Here is a 26,213-nt window from a genome sequence, read left to right as displayed (position 1 = left end):
ACTCTTCCTAGAGCTGGCCGCCATCTAAACTGAGCGATCGGGGGAGAAGGGCCTTAGTCAGGGAGGTGACCAAGAACCCGATGGTCACTCTGTCAGAGCTCCAGAGGTCCTCTGTGGAGAGAGGAGAACCTTCCAGAAGGACAACCATCTCTGCAGCAATCCACCAATCAGGCCTGTATGGTAGAGTGGCCAGACGGAAGACACTCCTTAGTAAAAGGCACATGGCAGCCCGCCTGGAGTTTGCCAAAAGGCACCTGAAGGACTCTCAGACCACGAGAAACAAAATTCTCTGGTTTGATGAGACAAAGATTAAACTCTTTGGTGTGAATGCCAGGCGTTACGTTTGGAGGAAACCAGGCACCACTCATCACCGGGCTAATACCATCCCTACAGTGAAGCATGGTGGTGGCAGTATCATGCTGTGGGGATGTCTTTCAGCGGCAGGAACTGGGAGACTAGTCAGGATAAAGGGAAAGATGACTGCAGCAATGTACAGAGACATCCTGGATGAAAACCTGCTCCAGAGCGCTCTTGACCTCAACTGGGGCGACAGTTAATCTTTCAGCAGGACAACAACCCTAAGCACACAGCCAAGATATCAAAGGAGTGGCTTCAGGACAACTCTGTGAATGTCCTTGAGTGGCCCAGCCAGAGCCCAGACTTGAATCTGATTGAACATCTCTGGAGAGATCTTAAAATGGGTGTGCACCGACGCTTCCCATCCAGCCTGATGGAGCTTGAGAGGTGCTGCAAAGAGGAATGGGCGAAACTGGCCAAGGATAGGTGTGCCAAGCTTGTGGCATCATATTCAAAAAGACTTGAGGCTGGAATTGCTGCCAAAGGTGCATCAACAAAGTATTGAGCAAAGGCTGTGTATTCTTATCTACATGTGATTTCTCAATTTTTTTATTTTTAATAAATTTACAAAAATCTCAAGTAAACTTTTTCACATTGTCATTATGGGGTGTTGTGTGTAGAATTCTGAGGAAAAAAATGAATTTAATCCATTTTGTAATAAAGCTGTAACATAACAAAATGTGGAAAAAGTGATGCGCTGTAAATACTTTCTGGATGCACTGTATGTAGATGTGTATATGTATATATGTAGATATGTATATATATATGTATATATACGTTTATATGTGTTTGTGTGTGTATATATATATGACAGCAACACTCATAACAGTGACAAACCAATTACATTGACAATCATGTTACGTTATTTTTAAAATGTTTCCTTTTCTTTTTCATAACTTCTTTAACACACTTCTTCTCCGCTGCGAAGCACGGGTATTTTGCTAGTCAAGTATATATCTTAGTATTTTAATTATTCAGAGAGCTGTAATATCACGAATGTAATGGATTCTGTGTCCTGTTGAAGGAAGAGAAAACCTGTTTAAGAAGCACGTAGTGATTCATACACATAGAGCACAGAGAAGAACAAATACAAAACAAAGCATTTAACGTGCTACTTTAGTTACGATGATTTAAAGATGAAGTTTATGATGTTCTACTTTAATGACAAAATAAACTACATGATTAAAGTGATTAAAGTTGACATATGTGGAGCTTTGATATCTGACAATTTCTTTTTTATTTCGGGCACTGTGCGACTTTGTGAACTTGAGCTTTCGAGTTTCTACGACACTCTATGTTATTCGATCAACTTCTTTTTGTTGTTTATATCACTGTTTAAACCAAGAAATAGTATGTTTTTCATTGCCTGCACTGGGTATTCGCTGAAATTCTTCTACTTTCCTCTGTGCTTTTGCCATTGTCTTTTCACAGAGCGCTGAGCTTAGGGGCTATTTATATAGATTTGCATATTCAAAGAGGCGTAATTCTGGGAGGAGACGGGGTGGGACGGCTGGCACGTGTGTTACATTTCACGCTGACCAGGATTTATGGAGCAGAACGACGTGGAAGTTGGCGAACGCACAGATATATGCATCTGGATTTTTTTGTGTGTACGCACATTTACGGCTTTTGTCCGTACGCCATGTTTTAGTGTGAATTCTATGCATGCCGTTATGCATGAGGCCCCTGTTCTCAAGTGCATTTGGTGTGGCTGCTTGTTGTTTTGTTCTTTTCAAGTCCATTACACAATGAGGTGAAGTAACAGCTTTCCCCTTCCTCTGTTGTCAGCTGTTTTAATGCCCATGATGCTCATAAGTTTCAGGTACTTGAAAATGAATGCATGCATCTTCATGAGGTTCTAAATGTGTGACTTATTAATTATTTTTGTTTATTGTGCCGTTTTACATGGAAAAAAGATTGCAAGCAATGCATACATTTATCAGAGAACCTGAAAGCACCTCCACACCAGGTTCCCAATGTAGCAAGACCTTTTCTGACGCTGAGTCACATCCTTGTACAACGGATGTATGTAATGCTAAAAACTGTCAAACCACATTCTAAGTTTGGTGAATGTAATATTTATTTTCTACAGTGAGATATGCTTTGTTGCTTTTAATTATATTTTAGCTGCATAATATGGCTGGTTAAGGTTTATGACTTATCTTACTTTCTATAAATTAACACTGAATTTCCATTTCATCATTTTAAAAATGGATAATTCTTTCATTTAACTTTTTTTTGTTCCTTATGTTGCCTTATACAATTTCTTGCATTGGAATTTATTAGTTTTCGCATAACCCTTCGGATGAGGACACCCGGTCAGCCACTGTACAGCACCCCTGGAGCGATTGCAGGTTAATGGCCTTGCTTAAGGGCCGACCAGAGGAGGATCTCTTTTAGCATTAGCACAGATTCGAACCAGCAGCCTTCCAGATACCGGTGCAGACAGACTCAGAGCCACCACTCCACCCTTAACTTTCTCAACCAATAATAATAAAAGATGGAACTGGGTAAGTTCAGATGATGGGGATGAAGCTGTGAAAGTCCGGGTTGACTCCATGGTCCTAACAATTAAACTCCAGTTAACTTGAGGATGATAAAAACAACAATTCTAAAATTCAGATAAAATCTAGAGAAAAACATATCGGCATTGAGTTTTTCCTCAGCTAGCGAAGCGTGTCCTTCAATCTGTGTCTCCGCAGCTCACCCCAGTGGGTCTTCCAACAGGCAGAGACATTGACAGATATGACCACCTCGTATGATTCCTGTACCTCCCATCTCAATTGGCATTCTCTGGGACACTCATAGACAGACCCCCGTCATCCCATACACCAGCTTGGCGCTACCTGGATCCCTGGGAGGTTCGTTTCTTTAGCTTCTTACCTCTGCATTGTTCAATGGGGACACCCTTCGGTGTGGCATTCACTTTACTTTGTTCGAGGGGGACCTGGTAGCTCTGTCTCCTCTCTCACGCTCTCATGCTGCTATCGTCTGTTTTCTTCCCGACTGTCTGCCTCTCCAGCGATCCCACAGACTGTCTTTGTTTGGTCTCAACCAATTGTCCCTCCTGATTTTGCCACGCAGGATCCCTTTATAGCAGTGACTGGGTGCAATTGCTGTCCTCCACCTGCCCAATGGAGTGAATAAAGCACTTGACAGACCCCCTCACCTTTTGTACCCTCACCTGCCTAGAGCCTGCACCCTCTGGGACTCTGTTGATTTAACGTCCATCATGCCATGAATATCACTCATCACAAATGCCAGTACAGACCCAAAAGGAGTAGTTAAACACTGAAACAGCCCAAACATGCAAGAAGAGTAAGTAAGTATTAATGGAATAAACACCATGGATGTTTACTGAGGTGAAGAAACATGAAAGGACATCTCTGGTGCAGATGTCTATATGAGTGAGGTGTCTTATATTGGCTTGTACCCTGTGGTATGCTGTGGCCTCTTCAGATAATGCATGAAAGAAGTTTGAAACTGCCCTCCTCACATACTTTAAGAGAATAAGAACATAACAAGTGGTCATTAAACTATACTTTATTAATGCTGAATCTGTAATTTCCATCCTATCAAGATCACATTTGAGATTTTTATAGAAAATGACTAACTTTAGAACACAATTTTTTCACATGGCAAATGCTTGTATGTCATTTTCTTTTCCTAGTTAAGATTCTAGCAGCTGCATTCTGCACTCATTGTAATCAATTGATGTCTTTTTTTGTGTGGTCCTGAGAGAAGTGCGTTACAGTAATATAGCGGACTAAAAACAAAAGCGTGAACTAATTTATGAGCATCTTGCAAAGTTATAAGAGATCTAACCTTTGTTATATTTCTTAAGTGAAAAAATGCTGTCCTAGTAATCTGATTAATCTGTGATTTAAAATTTAGGTTAGACTCAGTAGTTACTCCTGAATTCTTTACCCCTGTCTTGACTTTTAATCCTAATGGATCAAGTTTATTTCTAATTCCTTCATTATATCCATTTTTGCCAATCGCTAAAACATCTGATTTCTACCTTATTTAGTTTAAGAAAATTACTACTCATCCACACAGAAGCACAAGTAAGACATTATGTCAGTGAATGAAGAGAGTTGGGGTCAGCACTCCCTCTCCTCTTAGCGATTGTCCCATCCAGGTTTGTTGCCTTCTTCTCACTGTTTTTTAAGGATGCTCCTTTCTCCCCCATTCATCTTTAGCACTTTTTCATTAGATAATGTATTCACCACACCGATTTTTTTCCATTGCTTCACCATAGTCACAACTCAAATGCTCCCAGTCAATGTATATCCTCTTTCCCCACTGTCCGTATCTCTCTGCTCTACATAATACAGCAGTCCAGATTACTGTTTTTATTATGCTTTTCTTTAGTGTTCTATAAATTCTGGTAGTGATTTTCATTTTGCACTAAAGGTAGCCTGGTCCCGAGGCTTTGTACGGTCTGGAGGTAATAGCAGAGAGGAGGATGTTGGTTAAGTTGCTGGTTATTAAGCATTGTATTCTGCATGATATCCTGTTCATCATGTGACATGCCATTAGCACAAGGCTAATTCTACCAAAATTATCCAGAGGATGCTATAAGAAGCCTTGTTTCAGATATGGTTATATCTAATATTAGATTAGATTAGTTTAGAAAAATGTTATTAATCCCATGGGGACATTCAGATGCATATAGCAGCAGAAACATAAAAAAACAAGGATACAGACTCATGGGATAGATAATACAGCCAGTCAATCAATCAATTAATCAATCGAGCACTAAATAAAAATAAATAAACATATATTGTGTAGATATTTCAAAATCATCTTAACAAGTACATTAGGAGGAAGCATTGAATTTCCTGATAGCCATGTGCAGAAAAGACCTCCAGAGGCAATTCATTAGCCTGTGGCTAAAGTGCTCGAAGAGAGCACCTCCTGGAGGGGATGGAGGAGATTTTTCATGATGACATCCAATTTTGCCACCATCCTCTTTTTCCACAATAGCTTCCAGTGTGTCCAGGGTTTGCCCTGTGATGGAGCAGGCTTTCTTGATAAGTTTGCTCAGGCATCGCATATGTTTTGACTTAAATTGCTTCCCCAGAAACACCACTCTGTCTATTATGGCCTGGTAGAACATTTTCAGCAGCTTGCTGCATACATCAAGATATGAGTTTTCCCAGCAGGTCCTGTCTGCTTTGGCCCTTCTTGTACAGCACTGCTGTGTTGTCAGACCAGCCCAGTTTGTTGCTAATGTGAAACCCCCCCCCACCCCACCCCCACCCCCAATAGTACTTAACCCTTAATAGTAACTGGTCTCAGAAGCTCATAAACAGGCTAGAAGTCCACCACCAGCTCTTTTGCCTTACTGATATGCAAGATCCCCAAATTCTCCAGCAGAATCTCTGAAGGACATTGACTTACTGCAGCTAAATAATCCAACAAAGACCACTGGGGCCAGAAGACATACCCGACTAGCCTCTGCTCCACCATGGCACCCTGATTCAAAGACAGAGGGACAGAAATATTGCTCATAACACTATAATATAAATATTGCACATGAGTCATTCACTGTCTAATTTCAACACGTTCAATGTGGTTTTGTAGCTGAGCGAGGTGTTTCTAATGGTCATTTCCTGAAAACAGAGACTGATGCTTAAGTTCTTATATTTTGTATCAGCAGTGTTCATCTCCATTTTATGACAATTGCAGGATGTGGACCTGTGACTTTTATCTTTTTATTGATGAGTACAACTATTGCTTTAAATATTTTAACTGAAACTTTGGTGTACTGACATCTAGTACTGGTCTTCTGTATTTAGTATTTCTTTATAAAATAAGAAGTTATCAAAGGCAAAAAGAAAAAGAATGATAATATGGTATATATGGGGTATTCTAGCAATCTGGACTTACAGACTTGGAGTAAAATCTAAGGGCTGCAATGGGACAGAGCCATTCACTGGGCCAGTGGAGAGTCCACAAGAGCAGCTAAAATGTTTAATAGGAGGTAGTGAAGTCCTAAGACACCAGAATTCTTAGCTACACGACACCCACAGAAATCTAAGTGATAAAAAAAGAACAAGGCCGAGAGACCAGCCAGATGATGTTAAAGTTCACTGTGAACAATAGGCATTAACAGAGAAAATCAAATTCTGGGAAAGTGTGTTTTATTTAAACTTTATAGAAACACTATGGAGTGCATTCATTGTTAAATGTATAAGTGATGGCACCATAAAGTCTCATCGCTGCCAGTGTTTACATAAAATGTTCATGGGTGTTCTGATTTCTTCCAGTATCATTTAGTGTTATGTCAGTTAATGACCCAAAATTCCCTTTTATTGGTAGGTTAGTTGCTTTATTTTCCATTCCTTAAGGTTAAGCAGCAGCCATGAGTACGAGTGTGCTGTATGATGGTCTGGCACCACACTGTGTGGTTGTTCTTTCTTTGTATGGAGTGCTTTTGGGATGGCTGTATCTCCTTATGAACCAAAAATACACAAAACAGACAAATAAGAATGGACAGAAGTTAGCATAAAGAAAGCAAAGCTGAACAGGGAACACTTCTCCTCTGTGCACTGAAGTTGTTATGCAGATGTGGAAAACTTTGTTAGCTCGCCTCCTTGAAAAAAGAAGAACTCACAACTGTCTCTGAACTTACTTGAAACTAACAAAAGTAATTGCCTCCCTTCATTGTTTATTCCACAACAGAAATCAGACTTTGTTTCGAGTTTTGATTCAACAGAATATTTCAAATAATAACACAAATGAAAACATTATGGACAGAAATGATGGGACCCTAAACCTAATATTTTGCAACACAATCTTTAGAGGCAATCACTGAAAACAAACAATTCCTGGAGCTCTAATGAATGAAGTAGTGTGGTTCAGAGTTGGAGTTTATGGTCTTTCAACACTGTGTGGATGGGACGGGTGGGTTTTGTTGGTCCGAATGCCCAGTTTTCGACAAAATTGCTCTAATGTTCAGAAATCACAGAGGCACAAGTTCTGAATATGGTCTGAGTCATTACTGCGGTTTCTTGTAATATAGTAAGAAAATCAGGGTTGGGTTGATTCATGCAAAGAGCTGGTGTGACAAATGAAGAGAGCAGTTCAAAAATATTTAACTTAATTTTTAAATGACTAAAGTATCCTAAACTACCACAAAAAAATTGTAGGTAATAATGGATATGCAAATTAATGAGGATGAGCACTCAAACACAAATGTATTGCTGATAAGGCAGGCATCCAGAGCACTGTAGTAGCCTCATTGTACATAAGAAGCCACTTGGCTATCACTAAACCTCTTGTGGTTTCTCTTTTTTTATTAAATTCTGGTGCTTATTTTATTGCTTGTATTTTCCCACTTTACTCAAGAAGGAGACGAAAGCCCAACATTCATGATACGTGAATCATGAAGCACACCTCCCTCTTTATTTTCTCATTCTTCTGTTTCAGATTATACTTTTTGTTTGTTTCTTAGGCCTGACTCAGGTGATGATCTCAGCCCGGGATAACGGTAAGTGAAAGAGCTCCTCAGTCTTTAATGTCCCTTCCATCTGTCTTTGAATTTGTGGCTTTGTCCTTTTCAGACATTTTAGTTAGCTCTTCAAACTGAAACTTCACGTCACTCTCCTTATATCCCCTTTCACTAGAGTGAGATCAACTATGAAATTTATAAAGCTTAAGCTTCAGGGCCTCTAAGCCCGGAGGGGCCCCAGAATCAAAATTAGTCCATATTGCTTAAAAGTCTTGGTGGCCTACTGTATGAGAAGGGTTTTTTTTTTAAATAACAATATTAATAATATAAATGTAATTCAGTTCAGAAATTTAAATCAAAATCTGAGATGCTCTGAATATATTTATAAAAAAAAAACATTATGAAGGTCTGCCGTGGAACAACCGCAGTGAAGAAGATAACAGTGGTTACCCAGACCCCGTTGCTGGTATATGAAGGGCCCCCCCCCAGTAGCAGTTCAAGCTTAAGGACCCCAAAATGTAGGTCTGCCAGTGCCTTTCACACTCTTATAATAGTTCGACTAACAATGCCCTGAGGCAGCGTCAGGGAAAGACTCAACTGGGCAGAACCATACAACAACAATAACACCAATTAGTTTTATAGCATAATTTCATGCAAAGAATGTAGCTCAAAGTGCTTTAAATGTCAAATAGAAAGTTACAAGAAAAGAAAAAAGATTAGGTAAGAACAGTAATGAATAAGTAACAGAAAAAAATCCATCTGATTTTATAGAACATAGATACATACCTGTAATTAGTAGGGTAGCATCCTAATCTACAATATCAAGATAAAACTCTCTAAAGATTAGTCTGGTGGTAAGATCAGATGGCCGGGAGGACAGAAAAAAAAAAATCAATTCCCATTAAGCTGGAGAAAAAAACTAAATCTGCAGGGGGCCAATGTGGGCCAAAAGACCACCAGCCCCCACTGTCATTCTGCGTAACATAAATGTGCTTAAGTCGTTCTTTATAGTTTTTTTTTAGGCTTCATCTTAGTAGATTTGACGCAGTGGATCTTGTGACAAGTTCCGGTATCTGCTTTCCTTCAGAAATCACGAGCAACTGATCAGGCGGTGCTGGCATAGAACAGCATATTATTAGGACAGCATTTTTCTATTTAAGGATTATTGCAAAAGTTAGACCTTTTATAGCACTGCAAGATGCAGAGAAAGGAATTCATACTTTTGTTTATTGTCGGTTAGATTATTATAATGCACTCCAGACTGGCTTCAGTTCGTTTAGAAGGCAGCAGCAAGAATTTGAGCCAGAAAAAGAAAATCTGAGCACATCACGCGAGGTGTAGCCTCATTACATTGGTTACCCCTCAATTGACTTTAACCCTTAAACTGCCACATACTTGGGTGTTAATGCACCCCTGGACGCCAAATACTTTTTTTAAGTTTTTTTTTTTAAATTTTTTTAATTTTATTGCAATCATTTCATACAAACCAATCAATTTTTACAAAAAGTAGTATTGAAAAATAGAAAAATTAGCACTTTTTAAGTAAATGTCACAATTCACCAAGAAAAAGTGAAACTTTAATGGAACACATTTTTTTTTCATGCAAAGAGCATCACAATTACTGCAACAGTAATCAATTTATCCACTGCCAATGAACTGTAAAAACTATAAAAAAAAAAACAAACTATTGGAACATTATGTACAAGGTGCAACTGACGAAATTCAGTAAATCATCGAGCCAGTTGCTCTTGAACTGGCTGCATGTAAACACACAGAGGCCAATGCTGAGGCAAGCAGGCTAGTCTAGTGCAGTGGATGAATCCCAGGGACAGTGATGCTGATACGCTAGGGGGCAGCAGTGGTCATGAGCTGTATGAGCTACAACAAATGTACGACACGGACTGATCAGCTCCGGCATGCTGGCAAATTCCACTGGGAACCGACTACAGCCAGTTCCGGCTAGTTCGATAACACCTACTGGAATACTTGGTCCTAACAGACAGAAGCTAATTATATTGGACAAATAAATATAAAATAAAGCCTAGTACGGAGAAATATCTGTATTTTTATTGTTGGGCATTCTCCCCAGAAATGCAGTAACAATCTGACATCACGGAACACTTCACAAATGTTCATTTCAGAAGGTCAAAAGAGAACTCCTTGTAACAGTGAAACAAAGTCTCTGCAGATGGGATATAATGCTTAGCACAACAGAAATGTTTAACAAAACTAAAAAAAAAACACAATTTGTACAGTTAACTAATTTTTCTTAGCATCATTTCTGAGAGTAATTCTAGTCCCCATACACGTCACACTCAGTGACCGAACTTCGCTATCCCAGCAACTGCAAACTTTTGGAAGGCTTGAAAAAATGCCACTACAATGTGATACTGCCTACAGAAACAAGACAAGCCATTCAACCAACAGAGACATGGGGTTCAACTCGCGTATGGTTAGGTCCAGAAAGGCACAGGTTTATTGTTTTATCTTTATATACTTGTATTTTTTAAATTTTCTGTTTGATCTTCCCATCCTTGACTTTATTTTTGTGAATAAAGCTGTGCTTTAAGTTAATTTCACCTCTTTGGTGTTTGTTTGCCTGTGAATGGCTGTCACTAACACCTCTTCCTCTTTGAATACTTAACAATTAGAGTAATTTTCTGAAAAGTGGTTGAAGAATTTGCTTTATGCGAGAGAGCATGATTGGTTCTTGATTTTGTTTCTTTTGTTTTTTGAACTTCTTAATAGTTCTTATTGAAATTTTATATGATTTGTGAATTTTATGCAAAGGTCCGTGTATCTGTTTGGTCAGTTGTTCAGTTTTTATCTTAAGACCAGCCATTGTCTTTGTTTCTGTGTCTTTTGTGCCAGCCTGTAATTTTCATTTCTTGTTCCTTGCAGATAAACCAAATGTGACCCTGACATTGAAAAATGATGAAAAATCTGTGTACATCGGTGATACAGTGACTCTGGTATGCAACATTGATGGGAAAATTACTGACCTGACATATCTCTTTTTCAGAGGAGATGACAGAAAATTTTGGACTGAATTTAAAGCAACCAAAGAGAACTCTTACACCATCAAATCTGTGACTCAGTTTGACAGTGGAGTGTACCGCTGTGATGTCTACAGTGGCAATCCTCCTTATGTCTTACAGTCCAGCAATCCTGTCACACTGACTGTCCAAGGTAAGTGTGTGACTACAGGGAGATCAGTAGGCAGCAGTGACCACTTGCTTTGTAGCACAGAAAGCCCCTTTTAGGCTTTAGAGGAGAGCTAACCTTGATGACAGCTTGAAAGTTCTTTAATCGGTTCATCATAGCTTTGAGAATAAAAATCTTGTGCAAACTCACGCACGTCCTTCCCTTCCCTGGCATTCTGATCTTTAATTTCCTGTCAGCAGATCCAACCTGTCTCTGAGTTTGTCCCAAGTCTCTTAAAGATGCATTTATACTACTTTTTTGCAAACTGTTTAAGAAGCTCTAGGGCCTCACGTATAAACAGTGCGTATACACTGCCCGTTTCCACACTCACTTCAAGATGTATAAAAACTAAACTTAATTAAACATGTACTACAAAGATATTTCAATGTTCCTTATAAGATTTGAAGAATCTGTGTTCTAAGCTTACAGCTGGTTTTACAATTATTACAGACCTTATATTGTGGAGATTGGATATGTGGAGAAAGAAAATGGAAGGGAAGGAATTAGGGCTTGGTATGTTTGACAGTCACAGTACTGCTGCAATAAATTATTTTATCGAGGGTCGCGCACAGCACAGCAAGCATCTTGCGGGAAACAGAACAATCCCTGCTTGGGGCGCCAGCTCTTCACTACCACTGCGCCACCATGCTTCCATATTTAATACATAGGTTAATGCATTTCATCATGAAAATGATATCAAGTATACATCTTAGTAATTTAAAATGTTCAGAGAGCTGTAATATCATGAATGTCATGTATTCTGTGTGGCGATCACTGCCTGTGCGCTCCTGTCTGAGAATGAGAAAGCTCGTTTAATAAGATGCAAGTAGTGATTCACACACATAGAACACATGGAATACAAAGCATATAATGTGCTACTTTAGTTAGGATGGGACATGAGAAACTTTAATAAATTAAACATCAATTTTAGGATGAAGATTACGACATTCTACATTAATGACAAAATAAACTACAAGATTAAAGTGGAAATTTCAAGACTGAAGTTGACATTTCAACTTTTTTTTTCCCACTGTGCCCCTAGTTTTTTTTTTTTTCTCTGTGCCCTAATACGCTGCCGCATGACTCTCAGACAATACACAAATCGCCTTTTCATGTCGACTGTGATATTTGACCAGTTCTTCTTTATTTCAGACACTGTGAGACTTTCTGAAGTTGAACATTTGAGTGTCACTCCATCAATTTCCTTTTCTTGCTCATACCACTGCCTAAGCCACCAAAAAGTGTTTTTCCTTGCCTCCACTTCATTGAGTAGGACCTCTGATTCGCATTTGGTGATATTATTTTTTCCACATGCTTTTGCCATTGTCTTTTAACTGAATTAAAGGGGCTATTTATATTGATTTTCATATTCAAATATGAGGGGGAGTTGAGGTGAGGCTGTAGGCACGTGCATCTGCGTTGAATTTCACGTTTATTGAGACTTATAAAAGGGAAGTGCAGGGAACTTGGCATACGTACAGTTTTATGCGTCTGGATTTCTTTGTGCTTACGCACATTTCTGTTTTTTCTGTATGCCATGTTTTCGTGTGAATTCTACGCACGGTGTTATATATGAGGCTCCTAGTTTTCTGGTCCTGTTTGGTCAGCACCATTGTCAAATTGTGATTTCAAGGCATTGTGAGATTTGGAGAAAATATGAATATAATTGTCCCATAGGAAAATTTTACTGCTCAAAAGTTAACTTTTAATGGCTCAAGAGACTTAATCTCACTTATGTTTCATTTAAAAATCAAACTTGTCACAGATGATTCTCCTAAAATTATTGAGCAAAAATAGCTTTAGTCAAAAAGATCACATGCTATAACTGAGTTAAAATGAGTCAAATTTGATTTGAAAAATATGATATATTTTGTGAGCTCTCTTTCTAGTCTTGTTTTAATCACTTTCAAGACTTTTTATTGGACTGATGCCTTTATCCAAGGTGACTTACAACATTTGACATACACTCAATTACATGTCTTTCTTTTTCTAACTGGAACACGGCTAGATAAAGCGACTTGCTTGTGGTCACACAGGTGTCAGTAGTGGGCTTGGAGTCCAGAGCCTCATTGCTTGAAGTTCAGAGTCTTAACCACTTCACTACCCTGCCTGTTTTTTCTTCCGGAATGAGTTTGTGGTGTACATTAATATAAATTAGAGCAACTGATAGTAGAAGCAAGGACTACAGTTATGCAATCATGGTAAAGTGATTTATTTCCACAAATAACTGGCCATACATACCGGGGTTTTGTTTCTAAGGAGAAAAATCAGAGAAGCGTGAGACAAAAGAAATTGTCTCCATTATATTTCTTTCTAATCTCATTTTTGTTTAGAAGAAACCAAAAAGATGTTAAGGAGATCTTTTATAGACCAGTAAAATGAGATTAATAATTTTAACGTAGTGCTCTTTTCACCAACACTCTCTTTAATCTCCTGGTAGTGTTCTGTAAAGTTTCCATGTGCTGAGCACACAGTCACAGTCCCAGAGATGAAGACTTTGAGCAGAAACAGTATCATCTATGGTATCAGAGTCATGGTGTTTATTGACACAAAAGCTGCTCTGCTGGTGACCCAAATGCCAAACACATCCACTGTGGTGGAGGACCAGAATGAACAGATTTTCAGATCTGATCTTAGACAACCACTATAAAATATTTTTTGAGTGACGGCTTTCCAGCCATGTCATGAAATGAAATGGACTCAAACACTGTGAATGTCTAGTTTAAGGTTTAAGGCAGTAATTCTCTGCTTCACTATGCAGTATCCCTCCATCGTTCTTCTTGTCTCTGTCCACTATGCATTATGCAGTCCATGTTTGAACTGAGACTGTAATTGGGAGTGACAATGCCGGTCAATTCTCTCGGTAAATTCAATTCAGTTCAATTTTCTTTTTTATATTGCTCTTCACCAAGCACTGTAACAGAGTGAATAGACAATAATAGAGCAATTTTAATTTGTTAAATATATACAAAGCATAAAAATTTAGGTCTATTAATAGGTGAGATATGCCAAGGAAAACAAAAACTCCAGTCAAAAGTATTTAGCAGTCATAAGCACAGTCCCGGTGATCTATGCCAATTGACGCACTCTCTGGGCATTCAGAAATATTATACGTTTGTACTGGGCAGTAAATAAGATTAAATCCTTAGGTAGATGCCTCTAGAGTCACTTGTAATGGGTAGGCCTAGCTACATGACAATATAGCATTGGCACCAAATCTCACTGTGTCTCACTTGGATGGACACTCTGTAGGACTGGCATCAAAAGCATTTAGATGTAGCATTGATCTTCATTGTCCCTCACCAATCCAGAATGAATTTTTATGTTTTTTAACTGTGCCTGGTTTGGTTGAATGAGGCACTGTAAGTTCCTACAGGAAAATTATGGGGTACCAACCTGGTCTTTCCCATTTAATAAAGATTCACAAAACAAAACACAAACACCTCAACAAAAACGATGAAAAGCACAGTGAAAAAGCCACTTCTTTCTCTTTAATGGTTCAAGCCCCTTTCATTGATCCAGTCGTTCCAATGCTGACCACCTCCTCCTGGCAGTAGTGAGTTTTAAAGATGGGAGACCAGAAGGGGCAGAGTCAGATGCCCTCACTGGGCATCTTCACAAAGTTGCTGAGGGAAAAGGAAAGGAGAAGGTTAGCGCGAGCACCCCTTTTCGGCCTGGGGTGGTAACATCTGCTTCAGATGATTTTGGAGGGTGCACATTTGTGACACTGGTGATACAACGAAAACGTAGTAGGGACTTGAGTTCACCAGAATAATTATGATTTTATCACTTTCAATAAGATTTCACATTGAAAATGTGAGTTTTTGTCACTCAATGTCCTTTTCTACTTTAGAACATTAGAAAAACTGTGATGAGAACAGACCATCCAGCCCACCAAGTTAGTCCAGCTTATTCACCCCAATTGTTTTAAAATATCATCAAGTTGAGATGTGATTGTTCCTAAAGATCTATTCTCCACCACACTACTTCATAATTTATTCCCTGTGACTACGGTTCATTGTGTGAAGAAACACATTCCGACATTTGTATGAAACCTGACCTGAACAAGTTTCTAACCATGTATCTGCATTCTTGTTGAGATGTTTCTTTGTTCTTGTTGACCCCACTGCTTTCATCCTTTTCATTTCAGTACGGACAGCCAGACTAGAAGTGATCTCAAGAGGTCCAGATGGGCAAATATTTGAAGGAGACAAGGTCAGCCTGACCTGTCAAGTCAATGGCCATCTTGTTGAGTGGACATTTGAGCTTTGGAAGATCAGAGAAGAAAATCCAAATGAAACACGTAAAGAGAACACCTTCACCTTCAGCCCTGTGACTCTCTCACACAGAGGACGGTACTCGTGTCGAGCTAAAAAAGGAGACCTTCACTCAGAATTTAGTGCTTCTGTTCAGTTAAACGTCTTAGGTGAGAGGAGTATGTCTATTTTGTTCATTTTTTTTTAGCTTCCTTGACTCTTTTATAGTCAAAATCCCAAATGCATTCTATCTACTCTAGAACAAGTTATCATACCATCATTTTAATGTTAGACTCGCTAAAACTGAAGGTTTGCACAGAAGCTGCTACATTGATTCTCGATTCTCCTCAACACATCTACATGTGAATACTGAGTCCAGTGTCAAACAGTAACATTTTTGCTGGTAGTCGGTAAATGATCACAAAGTTTGCGGCTCATCTTTGTGGAAGTTTAAATCTATTTACAGTATAAACAGCTAATCTTGATCATTTTAGACTGCATCTCATTTTTTTATTATTTAATTGACTACGTCTTTACTGCTTTACTGACCCGGACTTTACTCCGTTGTCTGTCTCCCCCTAACAGTGATCAGCTTCTCTTTACACTCACCTTATTTCTTGGTTTGGGATTCTCTGACTTCTGAATGCTCATTTTAATGTTTGATTATTTTTATGATATAGCAACTGTTTGATTAATCAATGTATTTCACATTTTTATTTTATTGTTCTGAATTAGACTCTAGTGTGTACTATAAAACATCCTGAGACAGAACCCGACATAGGTACTACATAAAAAAAAACACTTAATTGATTGATGCATTGATGGCTCAGTTGTGTTTAAAGGTTTCATGTTCTCCCTTTACCTTTGAGAGTTTTGTCTGGGGAGTTCTGGATGGTCCAGGTTGGGTCCACCTTCTCTGGCAGTTTGAACCTGGAACCGCTAATAAAGAAACCAAAGATGAAGCCAGACAAATGAGGACACACACAGTCAGCAAGGGTTTGTGTAAAAATGGTTAAGTGCTTTAATTAAAACAAGCAAAATGTTCAAAAAGGGCAGTGCTAAAGTTCTTCTAAGATAAACAGTCCATAAAATCTATGGTTATTGTCCAAATAAATAAATAACACTAAAACCCAAATAAATAACACTAAGTGAATCCATAAAAATGTGGTTAAAATCTAGGCACATCTTTTCTTTAAACTTTGAGCTCCAGTCTTCGTTGAATATCCTGTAAGAGCTTTGCAGAACAAGGAAATGCCTGCCAGTAGGTGCAATCAACCATCGAAATCCAGCTTGTGTCCCTCGCTGTCATTCCTCAGCTTTACATGGGGGACCCCGTGAGCTCTGCTTACTCCTACCACCATTATCTGGCATCTGTGGAGGCCTACATCGAGCTAATGGGCTGCTCCTGCTCCATGTAGTGCTCAGCAGGAGCAATTCCCTTCAGCCCCGTCGAGTGTTGGCCTCATGCTCCTCTCTCTGAGGTTTTCCAATATTTTTTCTAAAACATCCCCTCCATTAAAGATGTCAGTGTGGTCTTCCCTTCTGCTTTGTGAAGTGTCTGACCAGCTCTTTGGTTTTACTGATATTAAGGGTGAGACTTTTGTGACAGCACCACATAACAGAGTCTGCCATTGCTCTTTGAAAACAACGCACATTCCAGAAAGTGAAAGAGCCTGGAGTGTGACAGCAAAACCCAGTATTTTACTTTAACGTCTTTCAACCTTCTTCCTGTTTACCGAAACTCTGACCACAACTCTTGACGTTAATGTCCTGTTACTGTGGTGTGACCTCTCACTGGAATCAAAAGAGGTTTTGGCATGTAGTTCATCTGACTCCTTGTTGTAGCTGTACAAACATCATCATGTCCAACTGCGATCAAAAAAACTGGTAATTGTAAATCCAAATCATAACATTTTGAAACTTTTATTGATGGCAATGTAATGCTGTAATTATGTTATGCGTAATTTATGACAAAAAGAAAATGATGCTCTCCAAAATCCACTACTGACTGTGATTGGCCCATAGTCGCACACTGAAGCAATGTAATTTGGTAAGCACCATCATATTCTCAACACAAAGCATTCAAAGGTTTTCATGTTTTAATATTAACAAGTTTACTGGAGGTGGGAATGAATATTAAAGATTATGTAATAATATTTATGCTTTTGACATCATTTTGTATAACTTTAGTTTGCATTTCTTAAACACAAGTCCACTGAACTCTCGAGCTCAGATCTGTCCAGCAATGGGTGTGTTGCGTGACAGACGTTGCTTTAGTAAACAGTAACAGCTTTAGACCGAAGTTTATCATCTGTCCCTTCTCGTTTTTTGTTTCTACAGAGTTGTTCAGTAAGCCCACCCTGACAGTGCAACCCAATGCTTCTGTGTGGGAAATGGATAGTGTGGACATGAGCTGTCAGTCTGAGAGCAAAGTGACAGGGACACGGCTGACATACAGATTCTACCGAGAAAACATGACTGTTATTCAAGGAAAATTGGAAAATGTGTTCAGAATTACATTTGCTGTTAAAAACAATTCTGGGAGTTACTGGTGTGAGGTGGGATCAGAGGAGGAAAAGACTGAGAAAAAAAGAAGTGACCCTGTGCAAGTGACTGTGAGAGGTGAGTACAGATGTGTCTTGCATGCCTCTATCTTTATCGGTTTATTCCCTCTCCAATGGCACTGTACAGTTGCAAGGAAAAAGTAGGTGAACAACAACAACAACATTTATTTCTATAGCACATTTTCATACAAAAAAGTAGCTCAAAGTGCTTGACATAATGAAGAAAAATAAAAGACAAAATAAGAAATTAAAATAAGACAACATTAGTTAACATAGAAAAAGAGTAAGGTCCAATGGCCAGGGAGGACAGAAAAAACGCAAAAAACTCCAGACAGCTGGAGAAAAAAATAAATCTGCAGGGGTTCCAGGCCATGAGACCGCCCAGTCCCCTCTGGGCATTCTACCTAACATAAATGAAAATGAAATAGTCCTCTTTGTATTTAGGGTTCTCACAGACGCTCTTGATGATGATGGTCATGCAGACTTCTGGCTTTTAATCCATCACTGTTGGAACATCACGGTGCTTTGAGTAGATGGTGGTGGCAAAAGCACAAGAACTTATCTAGGGATGGCTCATAAATACGTAATGTCACCTTCATGTAACTCATCAGCGGGTACAGGACATAAAGTAGCACTGAGTAAAATAAAAACGACATCAAGTGAGAGCAGCAATCCACTAAGTAAAGTACATCTGTTTATACTTGCATTAACATTCATCATGAATTGTTGGGGTAACAGACAAGATCCCAGTTCGAGGAGGTCTCCACCAGGGATCTTCTTTAATTCCATACATCTTTGGTCTAGTTATGGATGTGTTGAGTCATGGGATAAAAGAACAATCGCCCTGATGCGGGCTTTTTGTGTTGTGTAGCACCAGAAAAGAGGACAAAGATTGAAGAAGGGCATTGGAAGACAGGGGACTGAAGATAAGAAGAAGACAGAATATCTGAGGTTTAATGATGATCAGGATTTAGAAGTTAGTCTGGAGGGAAAGCTATTGAAAAGAGTGGATCAATTTAAACATCTAGGATCAGTGGTAGCCCAAGATGGAGAATTACATGTAGTGATAACCCAAAGAGTGCAGTGTGGAAGGAAACATTGAAAGTAAGTATCAGGAGTATAGTGTAATTGTAGAATTAAGACGAAGGTTAAAGATAAGGATTTTAAGGCAGTGGTAAGAGCAGCAATGATATATGGAGCTGAGATGTGGGCAGTACAGGGAGCACAGGAGAAGAGGTTATATGTCGAAGAAATAAGAATGTTGAGATGGATGTTCTGAACAATCAAGAAGGACAGAAGAAGAAATGAGACAATCAGGGGGACAACAAAAGTGGGAGAGATAGCTGAGAATGTGGATTGAAGTGGAATGGACATGAAATGAGGAGAAACAATGAATTTGTGGGCAAAAGAGTGATGGGAATGGAAGTCCAGGGGAAGAGAAAGTGAGGGAGGTAAGAATGGAGGTGGAAGGATAAAGTCAAAGAAGATCTGAAGCAAAAAGGCTTGACTGGCGAGGAGAATAAAGGACTGAGCTTTCTGGAAAAGGTTGATCAAGCACAGCAAGACCACATAAAAGTGGAAAGAGATGAACGGAAAGAAGAAGAACGTTTGGTTTTTTTCAGCCTTTTGCCACATTTGTTTAGGATAAGATGACACAGAGGTGGCACCATCACATTAATCTTATAGGTTCTGTGGAGTATCTTATAGATTCTAAAGCTTTGTGCCCCTTGGTTCACACTGAAATGTTTCTAATTTTGTGCTAGTGCTCATTTTAAAGGTGCTATATGGTATCATGATTAACTAATGGAATTAATGATGAAATGAAGCATGTACCTTAAAGGAAAATTATTCACATGATGAAACAAGCAGCAGAAGTTGTGTTTATGTCTGCATGTCAGACTGTCATTCTGATCTCTTCTTGCCTGCAGAATACCCAAAGGCGACTCTGACTATAAGGAATGACAGTAAAAACGCGTACATTGGAGATATGGTGACCCTGGACTGCAGCATTGAGGGCAGCTTTACTGGCTGGAGATATATATGGTACAAAGGGAACCTGACAAATTGGGGAAATTGGATTAAAGATGCCACAGGAAACGCTTACACCTTCCCGTCTGTTACCCTCTCTGAAAGTGGAGAATACTGGTGTAGTGCCTTCAGAGATGTTTCTCCTACTCATCCTCTTCACCTTGGTGGATATGATTCTCCTCGTCACTCACGGAGCAGCAATGTTGTTACTCTGATTGTTAAAGGTGAGTGTGCGACTACTAAAGGGTCAGTAGAGGTCAATCTCTGTCAGGATAGCAAAGGCAGCCCCCATCACTACACAGCTGCTCTTTGTTTTCAGAAGAGAGAAATGTATTTCTTCAAAGATATGGTGGTATTTTTTTTTTTATTAGTCAGTTTAATCAGATGTCCAAAAAACAGGTATGAGGTCATACCTAGATTATGAATTGAATCTCCAAGCAAAATCAAAATGCAAACATACAATAAAAAAAATGGTTAAAACAACAATCAAGACACTAGAATCGCAACGGGGACCCAGAATGGTGGCTGCTGCAGAGCTACACAAGTACATAATGTTATAGCAATGACACAATTTGAGATCTCCCTTTTATTTCCCATGTTTCTCCTATCATGTGGTTGCTGCATATGTTCTGAAGCCTAGTGAAAACATCCATACTGGAGAAATAATGGATAAAAAGAAGAGCTAGAAAGGGTCCTACTTTAAAATCCTGTCATTTGCCTTCTACGTTATCTTTTTCTTCTTCTCTCTCTCCTTTTCCCTTTAAGGGTTGGGTCATCTTGTTTCTATCTTTTGGTTATTCTCCTTGTTGCAATCCACCCATCTCCTCTTTGGTTTTCCAGTCACTTTTTCTCTCTTCCCATTTCTATGTTATGGTTATGTACGCTGGCATATAGTTGCATACTCGTTTAGGCCTTTTTTATTAATTGTTAATTCCCATTATGCTTGTTTGAGGAACCAAATCTGATTTTTGCATTTATTATTACTATTATAAATATTGTTTTCATTTATTAAAATATATTTTGTATCTTTTTAGTTGCCATTTTATTTTTCCTGACTACTAATGTTATTGTGTTTACGGACATAATGATGTGACAGCGGTTGCCACGGTATGCGATCCCATAAGTTATGTGGTTGACGTCATCAGTACACTGCACTTCAAGAGCGGTGTTTGAGGTAGCAAGTGGGGCGACCACCCCAGGCACCGCGACTAATGGGGCCCCACTTTTGAGGTCCGCGTGTCCTGTTTGAACAGATTTGTCAAGTTATATTCTCCAGTATATATATATATATTTGAGATGCTTCCAAGAGGAACCCTTTTAAAATCCCTCTTCAATGTCAAATTCCATACATGTATGTCTTTGAAAATATTCCATAGTCCACCTTCATCGCCCGAAAAGGGTCACCAGTATAATCCCTTCCTAAAACAGGTATAGCCCATTAGTCACTGGGTTCCTGCATATCGAGACTCAGAGTATCCTTGCATTTTGAGTACTTTTCCAGAAGAGACCCTGCTAATTTCTGCATGACACAACATTGCATTTCGCACTGTCGTTGTATTGTCATGAATTATGAAGTGCACTTTTTTATTAGATTATATTGTTATATTTTGATAAAGTCCTCGTGTTATATTGCAAAAAATTAGCTGAATACTGTAATGAGAAAATCCGGTGTATGTTAATATTATTTTTATTAAATTCACACACAAGTTTATACAGTCCACACATACCGGTAACAGTGTTTGATGTAACCGGCCCCGCGTGGGGTTGGTCAGCCCTAGGCCCCGCCCACCCCTAAGGCCATCTCTACTGCACTTAGAGCCTGTGGGTCAGATGTGTCACTATAAAAGTTAGCAGAAGCTCAAAATAAAACAACCTTTTTACATGTTTTCGTATTTTTTTTAAGACTTTCTGGTTCTTGACTTTTGATGTCTATTTCCTTACTTTCCTAATAATCTAATCCCCTGAGGAATTTGCCCATTATCCTGAGCAACCTCTTTTCTACAAAACATGGTAGAGGAAAAAGGGCAACAAAATTACACTGAAGTGAATGTGAACTTGACGTATTACTGACTGAGGTAACTTTTTGCAACTTCAGGACCGTGAAGGAAAGAAACAACTCATTGTTCACCTGGTATTTGCAGGAACCTGTTCTTGTGTTTCATTTCACTTTTTAACAATAAGCTCAGCTAAACAGGCTCATTTATGAGAAACGTGAAATCAGAGCAAAGACAAAATACTATCTGGCACCATTATGTCTTCTCCTGCTGTGTCACAGACACCCAGAGCTTAACCTGGCAGTACAAGGTGCCAAGTAGTTATCAACACAGGAGTGGCTATTGGTCCATTAGATGGCACACTCACTTTCCCACTAATGTCCACTCATATTCAGCTTGTCAGCTGTCACCAATGTTCCAAACTTACATGTTTTTGGGATGTAGGAGGAAAACTGAAGCATCCATAGAGAAACTTAGTACTGATATGAGAACTGCATGCAAACTGCACAACAACAAGGTTGCTACTAGAGCTAAGAGGTAAGAGCACCAACCATGATGACAGCATGCTGCTCCTTTCCTGGTTCATTTAGTTCAATAAAACTCAAATATACTCAAACGCAGGAAGACAAGCCTGCTGGATGCAGTAATTAAATGTTTTTCTATTTTTGTTTAACTGCAATGCTTGCCTGTTGCTAAGCTTTATATTTTTCTGATATTATGAGCTTCAGGGGGAGTAGTGAGAAGCACCTCAGTCTAATATTCTTTTTTTCCCCTCCACCTTCCTGTGTCTTCTACAGACTGGGCAGCCAGACTAAAATGACTGAAGATCAGGGTCTCCTGCTTCTCCTTCTTTTGCTTTCTATTGTTACACCCACTAATTCTCCTCTTGCTCTCTTTCCAGCTATGAATGTAACTCTGGAACCATCTCCTAGCAGATCTGTGAAGGAGGGAGACCCCCTTAACCTCACTTGCATATGGGGAGGGAAACAAAGCTTTCCCTCAAAACTCACCTTCAGCTTCTTACAAAATAATGTGACTGTGGAACACAACAGGGAGTCTCCAGTGTTGAGCATCACATGGGTTGAGAAAAGACATGGTGGAAGCTACATGTGTGCTACAGAATTACCAAGAGGACGAAAAACTTACAGCAAAACCATAGAGATTGAAGTGTTGAAAGGTAGGTCAGAACGTTTATAGAGGGAGAATGTTTAAGCAGCCGCTGTTTCAATATGAAGTGGCATAGTAGCAAAGCTGCATTGCAAATACAGAGTTTGAACCTGGTGCCAAAAGAATTATTGGAGTCAATGTGATCTAAGACTTGTTTTCCTTCTATCTTCCCAAAGACATTACAGTTTGGTTAACTGTTGACTCTATAATTGGTCCCAGTCAGAGTACAAGTATGGTTGAGTGTGCCCAATGATGGACTGACACCTGTCAAGGACTGTATCCCACCTCACTCCGGCCTTCATGGCCTTGAATAGGATTAGGGAGTTTAAGCATAACTCACTTACAGGTGTAGATCTGCAAGTTGTGGACTCACCTAACACTCAGCATGATATAACATTCCCAAAAATGCTTAATCCAATGCAGGGTCACTGGGCTGGGATTGGCAAGAAATCAAAGAGATTAGCTACTTTTGGATGCTAAATGGCAGCTCCCCTGGAGTATAGCGGTACTCCGGGGTATACTATTGGTACCCCGCTATTCCCACAGGGCATCCTGGAACTTGGAGTTGTCTAGCTCTGCCCTGTTAGGTGCCGTGGGTGTCGCCATGGAGTGCTATGGAAGGACCTGGGGAGTCATGCTTCCCTTAAAACAACGGAACTGTTGTCGAGCCATGAGGACAGAGATCCAGAAGTACTTCCGGGCTGATGAAAAACTTAAACTCTCTGTCTGACCCAGAAGTGCTGGCAAATCACGTGGGAGGAAGAACAGAAGCACTTCTGGGTCAAGGACTATTTAAAGGATTGTTGTGAACCCAGCAAGCGAGTCACAGTCGGGAGGTGTATGACAGAGCTTGCTATCTATCTATCTATCTATCTATTATATAGTGCCTATCTATTTATCTATCTAGTGAATGAACTGTAAACCGTATGCAGTATTTAACAGGCCACAGGATGTTCTGTGGTGAAGAAAGATTCGTGCTTCAGCATTCTGACATTTTCTTTGTGATCTCAGTTGGTGCATGAAGCTCTGTTTACTTTATCTATACTAATAAAAGGCAAAGACCTCACTGACTCACTCACTCACTCACTCACTCACTCATCACTAATTTTCCAACTTCCTGTGTAGGTAGAAGACTGAAATTTGACAGCCTTTTTCCTTACAGCTTACGTACAAAAGTTAAGCAGGTTTCATTTTGAAATTCTACACATAACGGTCATAACGGTCGCTAATGGTCACTAACGGTCGACAACGTCCGCTAACCGAAACCGATTTCCGTACTTATTTCAATGGTATGACGCCACTGTTGGCCGCAATATTGAACTTTCCAACGTGACTAATTTTCCAACTTCTCGTGTAGGTAGAAGGCTGAAATGTGGTACTTATTTCGGTGGTATGATGCCACTGTCGGCCGCCATATTGAACTTTTCAACGGTCTTTGTTACTTATGGGCCCATCTTCAAGAAATTTGATACGTGGGTTCTTAATGCTAACTGAATCCTACTTACGTACATATATACGTCCATAGCTTGCACCTCGGTCACCGTGTGAGGCGGCGTTGGGTCCCCCATCCTGACACCTCTCACGTTGTTGGCTGCCTGCCTATATAAGGCCGTCCGTCGCTCCAGTCTCTACATTCCCTTCCTTGCATCGCCACTGGATTCACGTCTCCCTGCTGATAACTACAGCCTTTTTATTCAATCCACGGCTTCTCCGCTGTTTTATTGTTCATTTATTACGATTATAGTTATTGTGTAGGTATTTTAGACTTACTTTACATTGTTCAGGTACCCATTTTCTTTATCATTCCAACTGTACCCGCATTAACATGTCTATCGAGGTGATCACCATCGATCAAACAACTGTCACTTACCGAGTGGTTTCCATACCCAGAGATGGCACCTGCCTTTTCCATTCTCTTTGTTACATATTGCACGGCCATATCAGGCTCACTCTTGATATCCGCAGGAACATTGTGTCTTATGTATTGAATGACTGGGACAGGTTCAAGGTGTGGACTGATGACGGTACAGGAGATAATTAGACTACACAGGAGCACTAGAAGAGTGAAATGCTTAAGCCCTTCACCTATGCCCCTGCATGTGAGTTGATGGCTGCCGCTGAATTGTTCGGTTGTCGCTTTCAAGTGTACCGAAATGGCCAAATATTTTACACCTTTGGACAACCGCCAATGCCTCTTAAACATCTTAGATTCACAGGTGACGATTTCAGTAGTGGACACTTTGATGTTTATGAATGTTTAAACTCTCAAAAGCTGGATGTGAAGTTATCGATGAAACCGGTTATATACTTACAACGCTTGACAGATGCCGACTGTCACTTCAACACAAGTCCTACAAATACTGTCATAATTGAAACAAACCATGAAACTCAAACCGATTATGATAGCAGCAATCCAAGCTGTGAGATTTGAAACAAGATTACTGTTCACATGGCCAACTGTACGTTGCATGCTCAAGAGTAAGCTCAGCGCACAGCTTGATCATATTACAACCGGAAGGCCGAACTAACAATGTGGTATACAAAGAGATCCTTAACAAATAATTATTGGTATATTTTCCCTCAGTTTAAAAAGGTTTAATTTTCTACTTAATAAAAATTTTAAGGCAGTACTTTGCCGCTGCGAAGCACGGGTATTTTGCTAGTTTGAAAATAAAATTAAAGTTACCAAATGGTGTAAAACTTGTTGAGTCTCCTTACTTTTAATTGAAGAGTTGCATTTAAATAAAACCGTACTTTAAATAGGTAAATGTACTTAACCAATGTAAAATTATTTTTTTAAATACCATTCACAAACCAGCATTTCTTGTCATGGTGTCTTTTTTCCCTCTCTGTCTCCAGGTTTCCCTCTCACTACTGTCTTAGTCAGTGTCGGACTCGCTCTGTTTCTTTTACTACTCCTGTTGCTGCTGTTTGTATGCGGTAGGACTCGAGGTAAGTGGACTACACAAATCTTCATCTCCCACAGGGGGGCACTGTTTGGATTGTAGTTTTCCTCTTTTTCAGCAATGGAGCATTTTACTGAAATGCAGAAGTTAGCCTGCAGGGAGAGCAACTGAAAAGAGTGGATACATTTAAATATCTTGGATCAGTGGCAGCGCAAGATGGAGAATTAGATGTAGAGATAACCCAGAAAGTGTAGTGTGAATGGAACAATTGGAAGAAG

General features: G+C 39.5%; 1 protein-coding gene across 1 annotated transcript in view; it reads left to right on the top strand.

Annotated features, from left to right (window-relative positions):
* Positions 1-7,818: 7,818 nt before the first annotated feature.
* LOC120518889 (Fc receptor-like protein 2) overlaps positions 7,819-26,213 on the top strand; it is a 31,288-nt gene continuing 12,893 nt past the window's right edge. Inside the window, exons 1-7 of the mRNA XM_039741899.1 lie at positions 7,819-7,855; positions 10,718-11,005; positions 15,171-15,446; positions 17,617-17,898; positions 19,769-20,092; positions 22,764-23,039; positions 25,889-25,981. Of these exons, the coding sequence (XP_039597833.1) occupies positions 7,834-7,855; positions 10,718-11,005; positions 15,171-15,446; positions 17,617-17,898; positions 19,769-20,092; positions 22,764-23,039; positions 25,889-25,981 (1,561 nt within the window). The 5' untranslated portion in view covers positions 7,819-7,833. The remainder of the gene's footprint in view (positions 7,856-10,717; positions 11,006-15,170; positions 15,447-17,616; positions 17,899-19,768; positions 20,093-22,763; positions 23,040-25,888; positions 25,982-26,213) is intronic.

Source organism: Polypterus senegalus, chromosome 18 (genome assembly GCF_016835505.1).
Source record: "Polypterus senegalus isolate Bchr_013 chromosome 18, ASM1683550v1, whole genome shotgun sequence".
Lineage (NCBI taxonomy): Eukaryota > Metazoa > Chordata > Cladistia > Polypteriformes > Polypteridae > Polypterus > Polypterus senegalus.
This window is presented reverse-complemented; position numbering and strand designations above follow the sequence as displayed.